This window comes from Zea mays, chromosome 6 (assembly GCF_902167145.1).
Source record: "Zea mays cultivar B73 chromosome 6, Zm-B73-REFERENCE-NAM-5.0, whole genome shotgun sequence".
NCBI classification, from domain to species: domain Eukaryota; kingdom Viridiplantae; phylum Streptophyta; class Magnoliopsida; order Poales; family Poaceae; genus Zea; species Zea mays.
Genome location: NC_050101.1, coordinates 49,167,012 through 49,184,474, shown reverse-complemented (window position 1 = coordinate 49,184,474; position 17,463 = coordinate 49,167,012). Strand labels below are relative to the sequence as shown.

At 44.2% G+C, this 17,463-nt stretch overlaps 3 protein-coding genes across 4 annotated transcripts; 2 read left to right on the top strand and 1 right to left on the bottom strand.

Annotated features, from left to right (window-relative positions):
* Nucleotides 1-4,304: 4,304 nt before the first annotated feature.
* Nucleotides 4,305-7,309, bottom strand: LOC100285325 (uncharacterized). Its single transcript, NM_001158218.1, has 6 exons — nt 7,157-7,309; nt 6,627-6,713; nt 6,200-6,296; nt 5,376-5,676; nt 5,230-5,284; nt 4,305-4,663 (listed from the first exon to the last, which is right to left on the bottom strand). Exons 1-6 carry the CDS (start codon nt 7,238-7,240, stop codon nt 4,586-4,588), a joined length of 702 nt encoding a protein of 233 aa, NP_001151690.1. The 5' UTR covers nt 7,241-7,309; the 3' UTR covers nt 4,305-4,585.
* LOC103629275 (actin-97) lies at nt 7,082-10,270 on the top strand. Of its 2 annotated transcripts, none has more exons than XM_008650452.3 (5): nt 7,082-7,669; nt 8,254-8,323; nt 8,406-8,799; nt 9,104-9,717; nt 9,834-10,270. In XM_008650452.3, the coding sequence occupies exons 2-5, from the start codon at nt 8,264-8,266 to the stop codon at nt 9,897-9,899; spliced, it is 1,134 nt and encodes a 377-aa protein (XP_008648674.1). In that variant the 5' UTR covers nt 7,082-7,669; nt 8,254-8,263; the 3' UTR covers nt 9,900-10,270. The 2 variants fall into 2 exon arrangements, with proteins under 2 accessions (XP_008648674.1, XP_008648673.1); XM_008650451.3 differs by having other exon boundaries at nt 7,095-7,669; nt 8,251-8,323.
* A 2,677-nt stretch (nt 10,271-12,947) lies between these two features.
* On the top strand, nt 12,948-14,329 carry LOC103631033 (uncharacterized). Its single transcript, XM_008652050.1, has 3 exons — nt 12,948-13,515; nt 13,612-13,730; nt 13,832-14,329. Exons 1-3 carry the CDS (start codon nt 12,948-12,950, stop codon nt 14,327-14,329), a joined length of 1,185 nt encoding a protein of 394 aa, XP_008650272.1.
* Nucleotides 14,330-17,463: the final 3,134 nt, after the last annotated feature.

The following is a 17,463-nucleotide window of genomic DNA, read 5'->3' as shown; positions in this document are numbered from 1 at the left end:
TGTCAGGGGTATGATCTAATCCTGGCGGTGGACTTCGCCGAGCCAAATTCACATAAGAGCCCCTCGCTTTTTCCAAAACTAACCCGCAGTCCGGGTCCTTTATAAAACCATTACGCAGAGGCCCTGGAATTTATGAATAGAACCCTGAACTACACTGGAATCATGTGCGCAGTCCAGGAATTAAAGAAAACAGGAAAAAGAGATATAGAAATCGATTTTGAGTATAAAAATATCTGCAGAAAACCATTTAATTCATAGAAAATTCATGGTAAATCCTTTTTAGTCCATTCCAGTTCCTATAATTTTGTATTAATATTGTCTATTACTTGGTAACACTGTTTTGATATGAAACCCATACTAGAATTGATTACTCAATTTTGTAGCAAGCACATACGAACTTCGGAAATTCATAACTTCTTCGTTTTAATTCCGATTTGACCCGTATCAGTTGCGTTAGCTCCGTATAAATATTTACTACGCAGTAACAACATTAATTATACCATGTCGCATACTTTGATATTTATTTATCTTATGTCTACTAGATTAGTTCTTCTAAATCAAAACCAACCTGACCATAATTATAAGTTGGTTAAAACATGATCTCTAGTTAAGTATAATTAAAATTAAAGTTGAGTTAATTTTTTTATAGAATATTCTCTCATATGGTGTACCCTAATCAATTTATAATATAGTTTAATATTTAAATCACGTAGATCTTCCACAAATCATAACTCCTCGACAGTAACTCCGATTTTAGTAGTTCTCGAACCCATGATCTCGTTATGACACATAGAATATTCTTATGCAGTTTGTTCTTATATTTGGTGTGATGTTTATTGTGCCTATACCATGTTTGTTTGTATTGCTACAACTAGCAGCGAGGTTACGAGTCGACTGAAGAGCAAGCTGGTACCTGGAATCTCGAGTCCCAGGCAAGTTGTGCCCTTGATCACTTCTTTTTATCCAATCATGTTCTTATTAATTATAATGATCTGCATATGTTAATTTTGATGGAACCCAATAGGTTACCCTAGTTTGACTATCTTTATACCTTGTTTACACCATTGAATTTTTGGGTAGTACCTGTTATTGCTTTATATGGTTTTGGATATGGAGATACATATTATTCAGGATCCTACTTCTATTATCAGTTTGTTATTTACTGTTCATGATAAGATCATTATGTTAATTGGAACATGGAGAACCAGCCGGGAAAACAGTGCTACCACAAGGGTGGTATGGGATGCCCTTGGCTGACTAATTAGGAAAGCTAGTGGAGGACTACCTTACCCGAAAGGGGCAAGGGCAGTAGGGGAGTGGTCAGTGTAGGGAGGCCCTTGGGTTGATTTTGCTGCGATGATGGTCAGGCGAGAGGTACCTGTATTGGAGCTTCCTAGAAACTATAGCGGGTTTTCTGAAGCTAGTGGGACTTTGTAAAGGCCTCGTAGTATTACCCTGCCTCGCCTCCTCGGTATAGGTGTATGGGAAGTCACGATCCCTTGGCAGATGGGTAACATGACTTGTGGGTAAAGATGCGTAACCTCTGTAGAGTGTAAAACTGGTATACTAGCCGTGCTCACGGTCATGAGCAGCTCGTACACTCACATGATTAATTTATGGAATTAAATTCAATTTGTCATTTGCATCGCATTGAGATTTATTATTAACTTGATTTACTACTACTATGGTTTGATATTCACTTACATTTAGTAACTGCTAATAAAATTTTGATCAACTTTAAAAGCAATGCTCAGCTTTAGCCATCCTCTTTGGTAAGCCTTACACCTTACATGAGCTCCCACCTTTGGCGAGTTCATGCACATTATTCTCCACTACTTGTTGAGCGATGAACGTATGTGAGCTCACTCTTGCTGCCTCACACCTCCCCACAGGTCAAGAACAGGTACCACAGAATGAGACGCATGGAGGATGCTGTGATGAGTTCGTGAGAGGTCTAGGCCGTCGTCTCCCAGTTAACTTTAGGTTGCTGGATCGTTGTCTCCTTATGATGTAATTATTTATTTATTTATTTTGTACAGAACTCCTATTATATAGTAAAGATGTGACATTCATTTCTGTACCACTACTCATCATATGTGTGAGACTTGGTCCCAGCACACCTGGTGATTATTTCGCGCTTGGGTTTTGGACCCGTGAAACCCAGGTGTGACACCCCCAGAGTCAGAGGGGGCAGCCCGAGGCGCGCTGTAGAGCGCCATGGCAGGAGCGACAGTGTAGTGGCGGAGAGGTGAAGCTCCTCGAGAAGGAGATTGTTCTTGACCTCCGCAAAAGTGGGAAACGACTTCATGCTGGTAAGGATGGGGGTCACACGATCGAAGCGAGGGCTCAATCCACGGAGGAGGTTGAGCACGAGGCTCTCATCGGTGATGGGGGCCCCGAGGGTGCGGAGAGTGTTCGCCATCGTCTTGATCTGACGATAGTACTCATCCACAGAGAGATCGCCATGAGCAAGCTGGCGGAAGGCAGTCTCAAGGTACAGAATTCGAGTCTGGCGGTTGCCGAGGAACTGAGCCTCAAGGGCACCCTAGATCCGGTGAGCCGTATCGTTCGACACACGAATGATGTCTTGAAGTTTGGCCGTGAGGGTGCCATGGATCTAGGAAAGGACCACCTCATCCATCAGGAGCCAATCCTCCGTGGGGTCAGTGACCGGGGAGAGGACGTGGTCAGCGAGGGCGTAGCGGCGGAGGGTCTGCAGGACCTGGTCGCGCCACCGAGGGTACTGAGTGGAGTCTAGCACGAGAATGTCGGTGACAGTGGTCCTGATGCTGGTGAGGGCCGCTGCCTGAGCGTGAAGAGAGGCGCGAAGAGTGGAGGCAGGGGCGGACGCGGGCTCGAAGGTGTGGCGTAGAGCCAAGCGGACGTGGGAGCCGTCCGACATGCCCTTGCCGGCGAGACGATGGTAGGTCTCGACATATTGGCGCTTGATGGCGTCAACAACCGCCTGCTCCTGCTCAAGGGCACGAGCGGCGTCCTGGGCCCGCTGGCGAGCCGCAGTAACGACCGCCTGGGTGGCGGCGAGGATGGTGGCAGCGTCATCTGAAGGAGCGCACATGGATGAGGTGATGGCGGAGGGTTGGGTGCAGACAGTTAGCGGTGGTGGGTGGGCACGCACGGGGGCCCCAACCGTCATGTCGGGCAAGACATGGGGAAAACCAGGCGCCATCAACTGAGAGCGAAGCAGGGCGGCATTCGGCATGGAGAGCGCACTGGAGGGGAACCCTAGGGAGAGGACTGCGATGGCCGAAGCAGATCCGTGGGGGGCCGGCGCGGCTCCGGCGGACAGATGGTGGAATGGCATGGGTGGAGGCGTGGGTGGACGAGTGTGGGGGGAGGAAGGCCAGATCGGTCGGAGGTGCGGGCGGAGAGGGGAGAGGTGGGGTAAGCGCCGTGGCGCTGGGATCGAGACGGCCGGGATCAGAGCAGCCACGGGACAAGGGGAACTACTGCTGCTGGTCGTCAGTGCCGGCTGAGGGCATGTGGGGTCGGTTGGGGGGGGCACGGTGACGACGTACGCACGCGTGTGGCGGGCGCGGCTAGCGCCGCTCGGTAGGAGAGGGGGAGAGGGGGGAAGGGTTTCCCGTCGACGGGGGAGGAGGGAAAGGGCTGCGGCCGACCGGCCATGGAGAGCGATGGCAGCGGCGACTGGAGAAAGCCCTAGCCTGGCTCTGGTACCATGTGATAGGAATGGTGTACAATGAACCCTAGCTGCTACAGTACCGGGTGAAATAGGAACCCCTAATGGGCCAGGCCCATATACACTCTAACATCAACTGTTAAGACAATTTCAGTCATCACAAAACAATTGTTACGAGAGTAGCAAGGCTTGCTGCATTTTATGTTAGACAAAGTATTTGCTGACAGTTTTAAGTTTTTCTGGAGTATTTAGGGATAAAAATGGTCAAAAACAGTTATTCGATTTGCCTTTTTTTCTTTGATTACAAATAAATAGTATATATAATCTTTAATGTAAATTTATATTCTTGTTTTTACCATGGAGCTTATATAGAATCATAAAAATAAACCCTAAATTTATCATATATCTTTCAAATGATAGATATAAAACTCGGATATTTTCACTTGTTTATTGTATATTTTCACTTGTTTATTGTATGGAGTAAATAATACATAAAATAATTTATACAAGAAAAATATTTTTATTTGTAACAATGTGCTTGATAACATAAAGTTTCATACATATATATTTTAAAATACTAAATTTATACTAACAATTCGGTTATTCACTTTCATCCTGGGAGTATTTGCTTGACAAAATCTCAGCATGGAACAAACAGTATTTGCTTTCTACTTACAGCGTTGTGTGGAACCAAATCATCATACAAATGAGCCCTGTAATTTGCGTTCTCATACGATTTGGCAGGACTGGCCTAATCTATGTTTTTTTTGTAAAGATTATGCTTATATATTTCGTTATCAACATGAAGCCATAACTCTGAACTTCACTTCTAGCAGTCTCTGTGTCCTGAAGACCAGCAGCCACGCACACATCACTAGGAGTCCTAAGAAAACCTCAAATCATAAAGAACAAAATTCCTCGCGGTAGTTAGCCACTTGATCTGAAAGCACGAGTCAATGCGTTATACGCTTCCACGCACCGTCTGAATTTTTCTTCTGCTTCAGCCTGGAAAATACAGATGCGTCCAGAATTAACATCTTTGGTGATTTGGTTAAGTAAATCAACAAAAAAGAACAGAGCTGGTATTTTCATGTTCAATCCACAGTTTCAACAAATCAACTCAATCACTTTAAGTGTGCCGTGCATGTCAATTTGGCAATGCACGCAAAACAGTTCCTTGAAGTAGGGATGAAGATGGAAAGGATATATTCCGCTATCTATCCGTTCCGAAAGGGTCAAAATTCTATATGAATAGTCTGTATCTAAGCCCGAAAATTTAGCATCCAACCGTACCCGAATCCGGATATTCAAAATCAGATTTCTGATATGTACTTATATGAGATAGATACCATTATCCAGATAATCTGTATCTGGTTCTAAGACCCGAGATAAAAATATAGAATATAATATGAGATGTAGGAAAAAAATGTAAAATCACTAGTATCTGTCTGTATTCGATCCGGATTTATCCATGCACTGAAGGAATAGATACTGAGCTTCAGCACCAGTCACGAGAATCATTTGAAACAGATGATAAAATGCAAGGATAACACACATACTATGACACCAACCTGTGAAGGCCCTTGATGTTTGTCTGGGTGCCACTTGAGAGCAGATGCACGAAAACTGCAGAATCACCATGTTGAATTAGCAACCTTGTGACATTGAAGCCCTGCAAGTGCAATGTGGTGTTGTAGGAAACGTTCAGATGACTCACGCAGCCTTAATATGATCCAGCTTTAAGGGACCTAAAACTGGCAATCCGAGAGAAATCCTATAGCTTCGCAGATCATCACGGCTCGACCCCTCGTCCTCATCGACGTCACTTTCGTTCCAGAACTTCTCCTTTGATTTGGCAGACTGAGATTCCTCCCTCCATTGAAAACCACTAGGATTACTACCAAGGCCGTCGTCCTCCCCAGGCCAGTACCAGGTGAAAGATTTCTTACCACCATAGGTACCATATGGTGTGTGCGCGCATTCATCGTCATCATCGAAGCTTTTCCAGTAATGCCCGCCTAAGTTAAACATCAATGTGCAGTTCTTGTCATCCAAATATACAACAACAACAAAGCCTTTTCGTCCCAAGTTAGAGTAGACTAGAGTTAAAACCCAACAGAAGGCATAAGACAAAGTTCATGCACGTGAATAACTGTGTTTTCTACGTGCTCGTGCTCCTATTCAAGGCTAATTTTTTAGGTATAATCCATCCAAATAATAATAATTTGAAGGTAACAAGCAGATCGTGAAATGTAACTTATCCATAAAATAATAAAAGGTACATAGCAAAGGTGCTAGGAAAATGATCGTCCAGCAAATAAATAATGGAGCAAAAATCATTAAAAGCCAATGCTCGCAGGGAAATGTTAGTGCGGAACAAATGCACGTGTAAAAGGTTGGCAGAGCCCTCATGTTTGTGTATTTTTAGTATCCTGTCCAGTATTCTAGATGATTGAAAACATATAATTGAGCTGTACACAGAACAACACAAGCATTTAAAATTCAAAAGTCACTCAAGGTAAACGGTTTGAAAGAGCTTACGCTTATTTTTTCCACAGGGATTTTTTCCTGGAGCAGAGCGCTGAGCCTTCGACCCGGTACCACCTTTCTGCTTCCTCATTTGTTTGTTACTGCTTTCCTGTAGAGAGCAACGACGCGTACTTGAAGCAATCCACTTTCACAGCGGGGAATGTATTTCCCCGAACAAATGAAAAAGAACAATGCAGTCACAGGTATGAACTGAGCTGTAGCGGTGAAGGAGGCAAATCTGTTTGTGCCCACGAGCACCAACCGGCATGTGGTACATGTCCAGTTACTTATACCAGGACGACCGCATCGAAACGGGGTCGCTCCAGAAGTTAAGTGCATTAGTGGAATTGCTTAGAGACAAACAAGCTCACATGTCTGCAGGCAGAGAGAATTCACGAGTAGGAAGGGGAGAAAGAAAAAAGATCGCCAAGACAAATACCTGACATGTGCCGCCATTGAGCAGAAGGTTCTTAAGGGCGCTCTTCGCATCCCCTCGCTTTTCACGGACGGTGAAGCGGAATCGAGGCTGCCCAAAACCACTGTTAGGTTCGAAATGATTCCAGAAACGCTCTGATGCCACAGTGCATACATGGCGAGTGGTTAAGGAGCGATGAGTGATATATGCACTGGGCTGGGTCTTGTAATAAGTCATTACAAAATATATCTGAACAACTAACAGCTCTCCGACTAGTGAGAGCGTGCAACATTACACTTGCACACGCACATTTTTGTTTGGAAGGAAAGGAAATGCAAGCTAAATCCATTGTCTACTGGTACTGAAATTCCACTGAAGGTGTGCTGACACGGAATTATTTGTTTTTTTGGTGGCGCTGGCGCCTGCCGTTGGCTAATGTTTCCTAGGCTAATCTCGCATCACATCGCATCTAGTACGCTGGAAGGAAGAGCCACAGATATGCATGGTTGGAGAGAGCGGGGAAGTTTAATTTGGAGGGGGTACAGTGGATTTACAGTGGATTTGGAGAGCGCTGCGGAGGAGGAGTGGAAGGCCTGTGCCGCCCACGCGGCCGCCGCGCCCCTCCGTGCGGCTAGCATCCCCTCCCCTCTCGGCTGCTTGCTGCGGCGGCGCGTCGGCCCACGGGTGAAGAGGGGAGAGGCGAGAGTGAGGAGACGACGACACACCTGTCTCTGTAATGCAGATCGGGTTGACGGATCCAACGGCTGGAGGAAAGTGTTTATAGAAAAGCCCCTCACTGTCCATTATTTTGTGAAGAAGCCAAACCCGTCGAATTGCAAGCCAGCACAGAACAGATCCCTTCTCAATCGCATCTGGGTCTGGCAGTCTTCTCGCGGTTGCAGGCCACAAACAACTGCTCCTCCTGCATTCCCCCTTTCCCCTTCCGTCCGCTGCATTCCTGCTCTCTTGCTCTCCTCGCTCTCAGACCACAGTTGCCGCCGCCGCCGCCCTAAGCCAGGGTGCTGAGGCTTTCGTTGGCCTCTTCGCCGGCAGCGAGCACCCACCAGGTACTCCCACCTCTTCTCTTCCCTTCCCTTCATGCTGTGCGAAGCTGCGAACCGTCGCTCCTCTGCGGGGCGACACGGGCGGAACCCGCGCCGCCGCTGCAAGAGTTCGCTCGCTGCCGCCTGAGCACGCGGCCGGAGGCCCGCGCCGGTGCGAGGGTGGCGGCAGCGAGGCCTTTGTACTCTCCTCGCGAGTTCCCTCCCCAAGCGTGCTTGCCTCCTCCTGCCTGCGCCAGCTAGGGCTGGGCTCGATCTGGTGCGCTATGGCCGGATCCGTGGCGTGGCGTGGGTGGAGATCCACTTGCAGGGGCACGGATCCGCATTCCATGAGTCCGGATCTGCAACAGCGGTGGCATCAGCGCGGCGGGGGGTGCGATTTTTTTTCAGATGCATATAAGTCCCTTTACTGGATCCGCCCCGCCCCTGAATGCGATGTTGCAAATTTCAGATTCAATATAACGTCAGAAACCGTTGTCTTCCAGTTAGCATGCGTCTCAAATCCAGTGCTCCTTTTCAATCACATATTGAACTAAAACACTTTCATCATTGACTCATTTGATTCTATCCATATGCGCCACCTGCAGCAGTTCTGTAGAAATGGCTGATGGTGAGGACATCCAGCCTCTTGTCTGCGACAATGGCACCGGAATGGTCAAGGTCAGTGCTTTTCCCCTTAATTTGTACAGCCATAGTCTCCCCCACCCAAATATGCCACTAATTTTGTGTATCTATCTTCTAGGCTGGTTTTGCCGGCGATGATGCACCAAGGGCTGTATTCCCTAGCATCGTTGGGCGTCCTCGTCACACCGGTGTCATGGTAGGGATGGGGCAGAAGGATGCATATGTTGGTGATGAGGCACAGTCCAAGAGAGGTATTCTCACGCTCAAGTACCCGATTGAGCACGGTATTGTAAGCAACTGGGATGACATGGAGAAAATCTGGCATCACACTTTCTACAATGAGCTCCGTGTTGCCCCGGAGGAGCACCCTGTGTTGCTTACTGAGGCTCCTTTGAACCCAAAGGCCAACAGGGAGAAGATGACCCAGATTATGTTCGAGACTTTCAATGTTCCTGCCATGTACGTTGCAATTCAAGCAGTCCTGTCACTCTATGCTAGTGGCCGTACTACTGGTATGACCTGCTCCTTCCTTTTAGTTCAGTGTTGATCCAGTTTTCTAGTAATCTCTCTCTTTGTTTCCATTAGGCTCTTATCAACCCACCAAGTATCTTTATCTTCTATTCTTGCTCATGAGATTGCATAACTCAAAATACACTGCATATGTGGTTACCTCAGTCTGCATGGTGATATGAAATTATGAATTCAGGGAAAAAATAAGTATCTCAGCTAGTATACCAAGAATAAATAACGGAAGTCAAAATTAGTTGTTTACACGGTGTGACTGAAGTTTCCTCTTTTTTTATTCTCAATCTACAGGTATTGTTCTCGATTCTGGTGATGGTGTGAGCCATACTGTGCCCATTTATGAAGGATATGCCCTTCCTCATGCTATTCTACGTCTGGATCTTGCTGGTCGGGACCTCACCGACTCGCTCATGAAAATTCTCACTGAGAGGGGTTATTCCTTCACAACCTCCGCCGAGCGAGAAATTGTAAGGGACATCAAGGAGAAGCTTGCGTATATAGCTCTTGACTACGAGCAAGAGTTGGAGACTGCCAAGAACAGCTCCTCAGTTGAAAAGAGCTATGAGCTACCTGATGGCCAAGTAATCACCATCGGTGCAGAGAGATTCAGGTGCCCCGAGGTCCTCTTCCAGCCATCCATGATTGGTATGGAGGCTGCTGGAATCCATGAGACAACATACAATTCAATCATGAAGTGTGATGTGGATATCAGGAAGGACCTCTACGGCAACATTGTGCTCAGTGGAGGTTCGACTATGTTCCCCGGTATCGCTGATCGTATGAGCAAGGAGATCACTTCCCTTGCACCAAGCAGCATGAAGATCAAGGTCGTCGCACCACCTGAGAGGAAGTACAGTGTCTGGATAGGAGGGTCGATCCTAGCCTCGCTCAGCACTTTCCAACAGGTATGCGGTTGTTTATATCTACTTTCAGCTGCTGCACTTCATTTGTTTTAACTCAGTAACATGGTTGAAATGATAACACTTCCGAATTCTGTTGTGATGTGGCATTGATGTACCAGATGTGGATATCCAAGGAGGAGTATGATGAGTCTGGCCCGGCAATCGTCCACAGGAAGTGCTTCTAGGTTCCGCAAGTTCCTCATTGTTATCTAGTCTCAAGTTATGCCCCCGTCATTTCTCGAGATATGTGTGGCAGATTTGCCTGCGACGTTTATTTTCATCGGACCTGAGTCTTCTCGGGGTTAGCAGCTACCTTTGAATGTTGTGGCTCCCTGTGCGAGCGTGCTGTGTCGTATCACCTGGTTTGTGAGATTAGTTGTTGTCAAACTTGCTTGGTTTGATTGGTTGTGCGTTTAAGAGCTGATAGTTATATACATATATTGCTTTGCTATACCGCCGCTATATCTATGTAGCCTTTATGTATGTATCTGGATTCTGAAATGCAAGAATGAACTTCGAGCAGCCTTTGTGTTGCCGATATTTTGTGGTGCCGTTATTGAACAGTGTGCCAACTGAAGATTATACGACCGTGGAAGCCTGGTTTGGATATTTACAAAGCTGTGTTTTACAAATAGTAGCCTCGGCCCTATTTTATGTCGAACAAAATAGTATTTGCCGACATTGCAGCGGTTTTTGAGCACTTAGGCTGCAGCAAACTCACTTGTTGTAAGTAACTAACGGGACTCTTATTCTCATCATCGAGAGGATAACACTATGAGTTGCGATAATTTTTATTTATTTTTCACACACTCACACTACTCAAATGTCATATGTATTTAAAGGTTGATGATACCAGTGTTTTCTGATCGTCCGATTAATCGGCGATTAATCGACTGATCGTCATCACGCATCCGATAAGGAGTACCGACGCGATCAGGGCGATCAGAAACCTGATCGTCCGATTAGTCGACGACTAATCGCGATTAGTCGTCCGACTAGATCGCGGACGATCAGTTTGGCCTGCTTCGTTACTTCATTTCGGCCCACTCACTGCCACTATAGCCCAGCGCCCCAGCCCACTACAGCAGTACAGCCCAAGCCCACTCAGTCACTCACTGTCACATGAAAGATGAAAGCGAGCAGAGGCCAGGCCACGCACGCAGGCAGCACGGTCGCTCGCCACTCGCCAACTCCCATCGAAACCCTAGACCAGACGCGGGCGACGGCGGCCGGCGGCCGGCGGCCGGCGGCGCGCCACCGGCGACCTGCGCCCCTCCCCGACGCATAGCAGCAAGCAGCAGCACTGCAGCAGTTCTCCAGGTGAGGTACACTACTACACTGTCTTCTTCTCCGCACTCCCAGTCCCAATCGGCCAGTCCCCATGTTCCCACTTCCCAGATCCCAGTCCACACTCCACAGCAGTCATGTACTCATGTACACTTGTACAACACTAAATTTGACTGCTGATTTGCTAGTTAGTTTAGTTTAGAGTTTAGACTTTAGAGACTTTAGACTTTAGACTTAGTTAGTTACTTAGTTTAGAGTAGACTAGAGTAGTAGAGTCTGCGCACGTGAGTGAGGCTCAACTCAAGTACTCAACTCTGTTATCTATTTGCAGCAGGCCAGCAGCAATAAACTTTGAAGAAGCCCACTGAAGATGAGTAATACTTCATCTTCGTCAAGCGGTGAGTTATGCAATGCAATTAGCCAATTATGTTTCTAATTACCAATTTAGTGCTTTACTGTAGACTCTACTACTCTAGAATTACTTGGAATTGAAGTGTTGAATTGCTTGATGTAGGTGAGCGTGCTATGCAGCGACGGAGTGCTGTGGAGATTTTATTCCCTTCTGAAGCAGAAGCTGCTGCTGATTTCGTGGATGATGGTGTTTCTATACCAAGGGTGTCTGCAACTGCAAGTGCAACTGTAGCTCCATCTGCTGGTTCTGGTAATATGGAAGATTCACAAACCTTATTTGATAAGGCTTTAGCAGAGCTGCCACAAGAGCTTGCTGACCTCGCTAAAGATCCTAAGAATCATGCTAGATCAAAGGATCCGGGCTAGAAGTATGGATTTTGGCCCAATGAGACAAAGAAGGAAATGGTACAGTGCATATTTTGTAAAAAGATTGTGCCTGCAGGGATAAGGAGATTCAAGCAACACCTTTGTGGTGGTTTTGGAGACACGGAAAAATATCCAAAGGCACCTGCCATTGTTAGGAAAGAGATGCGTGATTACCTTGTTCAGAATACAAGGTCAAAAGCCACGCTGATGGAAGAAGAGAATGTACAAACTGCAGAAGAGGAATGTCAAGGTGAAGTTGTTGTTGTGCCAAGTTCTGGAACAAAGGCAAAGGAAGCAAAAAGAAAAGTTATTGCTCAAGCTTCCATTACTTCTTTTGTTGGAAAGAAATACGTAAAATCAGTGAGTTCGATGTTGTGTAAGACTCCTGAAGAGGTAGTCAATCAGAGGCATAGTTCCACATCTTCTCAACCTACACTTGAGCATTGTACAAAGAAGTCAAAGGAAGCAAAACAAATTGTAGATGATCATGTTGCAGATTTTTTTATGAGAATGGAATTCCATTGAATGCAATCAATTCAAGAAGCTGGGAAATCATGATGGAGTCAATTGGGCAATATGGACCTGGTTATCGATCTCCTTCTTACCATGCCATGAGGGAACCCGTACTTGAGAGGGCAGTTGTGAAGACAAATGAATTAAGGAAAAAGCATGAGGAATCTTGGAAGGAGTATGGTTGCACACTAATGTCTGATGGATGGACTGACCAATGACACCGCCATCTCATCAATTTCCTTGCCAACAGTCCAGCAGGCACCTTTTTTCTAGATTCTGTGGATGCTTCTAGTGAGGTTGCTGATGGCATTATGTTAGCAAACTTACTTGAAAAACAAATTGAGATGATTGGGAAGGAATATGTGGTACATGTTGTAACAGACAATGGTGCTAACTTCAAGGCAGCAGGTAGGATTTTAATGGAGAGGATACCAACTTTGTTTTGGACCCCTTGTGCCGCCCATTGCTTAGATTTGTTGCTTGAGGACCTTGGTAAAATAAAGGATTTCAGTTCTTGCATCAATGATGCAAAAAAAGTGTCTAGGTTTATATATAAGCATGGGAGAATTCTTGATATGATGAGAGCAAAGTTGGGTGGAGATTTGGTTAGGCCGGCTGTTACACGTTTTGCAACCTCCTTTCTTACACTTGCTAGCATGCATAGGCATAACCAAGCACTGAAAAACTTATTTGTCAGTGAAGATTGGTACCGCAACAAATTATCTACATCTATGGAAGGGAAAGCTGCAGAGAACATTGTGTTGTCTGTACCCTTTTGGAATCATGTAGAAGATTGTTTGAAAGCTTCACAACCCATTCTAATTGCTTTGAGGATAGCAGATGGTGATGAGACACCTGCAGTTCCTGAGATCATATCAACCATGAATACAGTAAGGACGAGCATAAAGGAATCTTTGAAAAAAAAGCCACAACTGTTGAATGAAGTTCTAGGGTACTTTGAGAAGAGATGGGAGAATCAAATGGAGCAAAAACTATATGGGGCAGCATTGTTTTTGAATCCAACCAAGTTTTTTCCTATAAGAGAGAACGATAAAAGGGAAGCAACTAGACTTAGGTCATTGTTCAATGATGTTCTATGGAAAATGGTGCCGGACGATGATGAGCAAAGCATAATTAGCAAACAGGCTGATGATTACGAGAGGTCTGAAGGTGAAGCCTTCTCAAAGGCAATAGCAATAAAGGATACGAACCGAAAAAATCCTAGTAAGTCCAGTTTATCTAGTTGCAGTTCAGTTCTTGATTTTACTAACATATGAAGATATGAGTTTGTCTAAATTATTCCATTTTGCTTTTGTGTAGTTCTTTGGTGGGGTGCATATGGTGGGCTTGCATATGAGCTTCAAACATTAGCAAAAAGGATTGTTAGCCTTTGTTGCTCGGCATCAGGATGTGAGCGCAGCTGGAGCACATTTTCTCAGGTAGGTTAAGCTTATCTTACAAAAATTCAGTTCAGTTCAGTTTCTTTAATTTCAGTTTTAGTTTTCTTAGGTGGGTATTTTGTTGCTTGCAATTTGCACAGATACACACCAAAAGGAGGAATCGATTAGAGCACAAGAGGTTGAATAAATTGGTTTATGTTAGCTACAACAGAAAAATGGCAAATAGGTTTACAAAGATACGTGAGCTCGGTTCGAAGGGAAAGAGAAGCAACCCATTGCACCTTGAAGAATTTCAGTGGGAAAATGAGTGGGTTGTGGCTGATAATGATTCAGTTCATCAAGGAGCTGCACATGATGAGGCAATTGGTGCATCTCAAGGTTTAAGTGGCCACAATTTGCCAATGGTTACTGCTGCACATGCCAGAAACTTATGGACTACTAGTGAGTTTCCAACAAGGAAAAGAACCTCAAGAAAGCGTCCTAGGGTACCTGAACCAACTATTAATGAAGAGGAGATCCTTGAAGATGGTGAAGAATCTGAATCTGAGGAAATGCAAAAGAATGGGGAAGATGGTTCTGGGCCTTCTAGCTCATTTGGGACTGAAAATGCATTTCAAGTGGATGAAGATTTGCTTTAGATAGTACATCAATTATCAGTGGACTTTCATTTGAGAACTTTAAACTTTAGACTTATGTAATAATTGTTGTACTCTTTTGCTTGAAGCCTGCAATGACTTGTTATCTTGTTCCTCTGACCTTGAAATAGCTTGAGTGCTTGACAACTTGCAGCTCTACTTTATGTAAATTTTAAGATGGTTCAATAATTGAATTTTGATACTTTTGCCTTTGTGCAGCAGAGAGTTTGAGGAGGATGACAAGGATCCTAGGATCGTTGGCCCAAAAAATTGGATGTTCATGCATTATTCAACAGGTATTGTGAACTGTGAACCTGTCCCTGTTTGTTGGTTTTCAATTTTTCATTTTTACTTAGATGATGAAATCCTGGTACTGGCTGCTCAATGTTTTCAGATCGGGCTCCAATGGTTCTGTGGAAGAGTTCTGGAGTTATTTGAAGAAGGGTCTGCAATGTTAAGAAAGGTATGAAACTATGAATGCTGTTCCAATGCTTCACTGCATGCATCTTCTGTGAACTGTGAAGCTGTCCCATTTCTTTCGTGCTACTTTTTCATTTTGGTTCTTTATATAACATATATAATGTGTGGTTGTGGCATGGTAAGAGAGCAGGCTACATTGAGCCAATGAGCCTTGTCAGTTTAGTAGCATAACAGTAGCAGACTATTTTATTTCTAGGGTCTTTGCCTTTAAGCCTATACCCATTATTTCTAGTGTTTAGCTGAAGTGCTGAACTGCTGAATCTGAATGCTGAATTTCTGATGCCTGGACCTCTGGTCGGTTTTCCCAGCCCTGGACGATCAGGAGCTCTGATCAACCGATCAGAAGCCGATTAATCGGACTGATCGTCCGATTAATCGCTCTAATCGTTCTGATCGGTCCTCTGGCGATCAGAAGCTGATCGCCGATCTGAAAACATTGGATGATACATATTTATAGCCCTATGGGCTGCACTATATACTATACAAAGATGTTATCCTCTAGATGTTAAAGCACAAGATATTGTCCTTTAGATGTCAAAGTGTAGTAAAAAAACTGCAGCACAAGGTGCACACAAAGGCAAAAACTGTAGCACAATATACTGTTGTCCTAGCTGCAGCTGCAGCACAATATACTGTTGTCCTAGCTGCAGTCATCCACACCTGCAGTCATCTACAACGCAGCAAGGCTGCTGTCCTGCAATCAAAAATACTGAGATGCTGCTGCTGTTGTCCTTTTCACTGATCACGAGACTTATTCCAACATTCGTATGTACCTTGTCAATCTACTATTGAAGTCACCGAGAAGTTTATCGTTCCGTTCATTTCTTTTCTTTATGGACGAATATGAATGCTGACTAGTATAAATTGCTCCAACAAATGAAATACGTTGAAGGGAAACAAATTACATTGTACAACTCATTACACAACAACTATTTTTGAACATGAAAAGTAATTTGACTTGCTCATTACATCTCATCATGTTCACTACGCTTGTGTTGCCCTTTGTACATCTTACTCCCTCTTCTCTTCAACTACTCTCTTATGATTTCATTTTCTCTCTCCTATATTTCCCTTTTTCTCTCATGTCTTGCCTCCCTTCAGCTCATCAAGTGATAACGTTGTCTTCAACCAAATTATTGTGATTGAAGCAACTTCTTCATAAGAAACTTGGGATCTGCCACCAAATGAACAGCTTTTAGAAATGCCAATTAAAGTTTCCTCTTAGTATTGTAGGTAGGAAGACATGTTTAAATTATCGAAACTTAAAGCTGATCATTTGCTACAGGGTTTTCGTGAAAGGTTGCTAGCAGGTCCCAAGTTTCTTCATAGATTAGGTATTGATGAGGGCATATCAATAAGTACCAGTCTTCTAGCTAGGATGACAATAGGCTCTAAATTTTACACTATAAGATTTAAGTATTCAATCGAATTAGAATCGGGCTCTGTTTCTATTTATTTTCGAACTAAAATTTATTTAGGACCCTAATATTTTGTGAAGAAATATTATCATGATTCATTACCATCCCTACTTCTAGTACAATATGAAAAACGAAAAGGGAGTTTTTTCTCTCTCTTAGGGTTGATTTGGTGACAAGGGGATCCCGGAGGATCGGAGGGAACTAATTTCCCCCTCAATCCCCTCCGATCCTCCCGGGATCCCGGATCACCAAATCAGCCCTTAGCCTTGTTCGGTTATTCTAATTCTATGTGGATTAGCATGGATTGGAATGTATTTTGATTTGTTATGGTTTAAATCGACTCAATACCACCTAATCCACATGGATTAACGGTGAAACGATGTCCTAAATGGTCGATTATGTTGTCAATGATACAATTAGGGGTTCTGTTGTTGAATTCTTTACCGTGTGGCTTACTGCACCTACAATTTCGACTAGTAGAGTGTACAAGCAACTATGATGATCTTCATTCTGCATCTGTAATTAGCATTAGTCATGGAGATTAGATGCCTCTACTCTTCGTATGAAACACGTGAACATAGTCCTGTGTTCAATCGACTATTAAAGCATCACCAGGCTCGGTCAGCAAATACTGTACTTAGACTCTAGCATTCTGTGGTAATGTTTTTAGTTTGCACTTACCTGTTTACCTAGAAAGCTACGTCATCAACAGGTTTTCTATCTACATTTTTATATGCTAGTTCTATCACTTAATAGAGGCAAATTGAACTGGAAACACGAACTTGGAAGACAGTTATTAACTCCTCAGGGGAGACACCCGGTATAACAGCGATAATTTAAAATTTAAGGGCTAGTTTGACAACTGCATTTTTCCATAGGATTTTCAATTTCTCAATAAAAAATGAACTAATTTTCTTTAGGAAAACGAAAAACCCTTGAAAAAATGTGGTTTCCAAACTAGCTCTAAAAGAAAAGAAAATGAATATTTAGATGACAGTGATAAGACCGGTTGTAACAAAAAAAAGGATACTTGTCATATTCTGTTGTTTTCTGATAAATGCGTCTGTCCAATATGTCCCTCCTGTATCACACAATAGCACAACAAAGGAGCAATGCATGAAGCACAATATCGTATACAATGTTTAACTGCAAACAGGTGAATCCAGTTTGTGAAAGAAGGCAACAGAGGAATCGGACAACATAATATCCATTTCAACATCATAGTAATGCAAAGCCAAC

What these genes read in the sequence shown, in the direction of transcription:
- LOC103629275 (XM_008650452.3), top strand. Translation starts at nt 8,264, where the DNA reads ATGGCTGATGGTGAGGACATCCAGCCTCTTGTCTGCGACAATGGCACC. An exon ending in ATGGCACCGGAATGGTCAAG is followed by an intron (nt 8,324 to 8,405) that starts GTCAGTGCTTTT and finishes TCTATCTTCTAG; the next exon opens with GCTGGTTTTGCCGGCGATGA. An exon ending in TGCTAGTGGCCGTACTACTG is followed by an intron (nt 8,800 to 9,103) that starts GTATGACCTGCT and finishes CTCAATCTACAG; the next exon opens with GTATTGTTCTCGATTCTGGT.
- LOC100285325 (NM_001158218.1), bottom strand. Translation starts at nt 7,240, where the DNA reads ATGCTAGCCGCACGGAGGGGCGCGGCGGCCGCGTGGGCGGCACAGGCC. An exon ending in TCCCTGTGGAAAAAATAAGC is followed by an intron (nt 5,677 to 6,199) that starts GTAAGCTCTTTC and finishes TGTTTAACTTAG; the next exon opens with GCGGGCATTACTGGAAAAGC. An exon ending in AACATCAAGGGCCTTCACAG is followed by an intron (nt 4,664 to 5,229) that starts GTTGGTGTCATA and finishes TGTATTTTCCAG; the next exon opens with GCTGAAGCAGAAGAAAAATT.
- LOC103631033 (XM_008652050.1), top strand. Translation starts at nt 12,948, where the DNA reads ATGCATAGGCATAACCAAGCACTGAAAAACTTATTTGTCAGTGAAGAT. An exon ending in TACGAACCGAAAAAATCCTA is followed by an intron (nt 13,516 to 13,611) that starts GTAAGTCCAGTT and finishes GCTTTTGTGTAG; the next exon opens with TTCTTTGGTGGGGTGCATAT. An exon ending in GCTGGAGCACATTTTCTCAG is followed by an intron (nt 13,731 to 13,831) that starts GTAGGTTAAGCT and finishes CAATTTGCACAG; the next exon opens with ATACACACCAAAAGGAGGAA.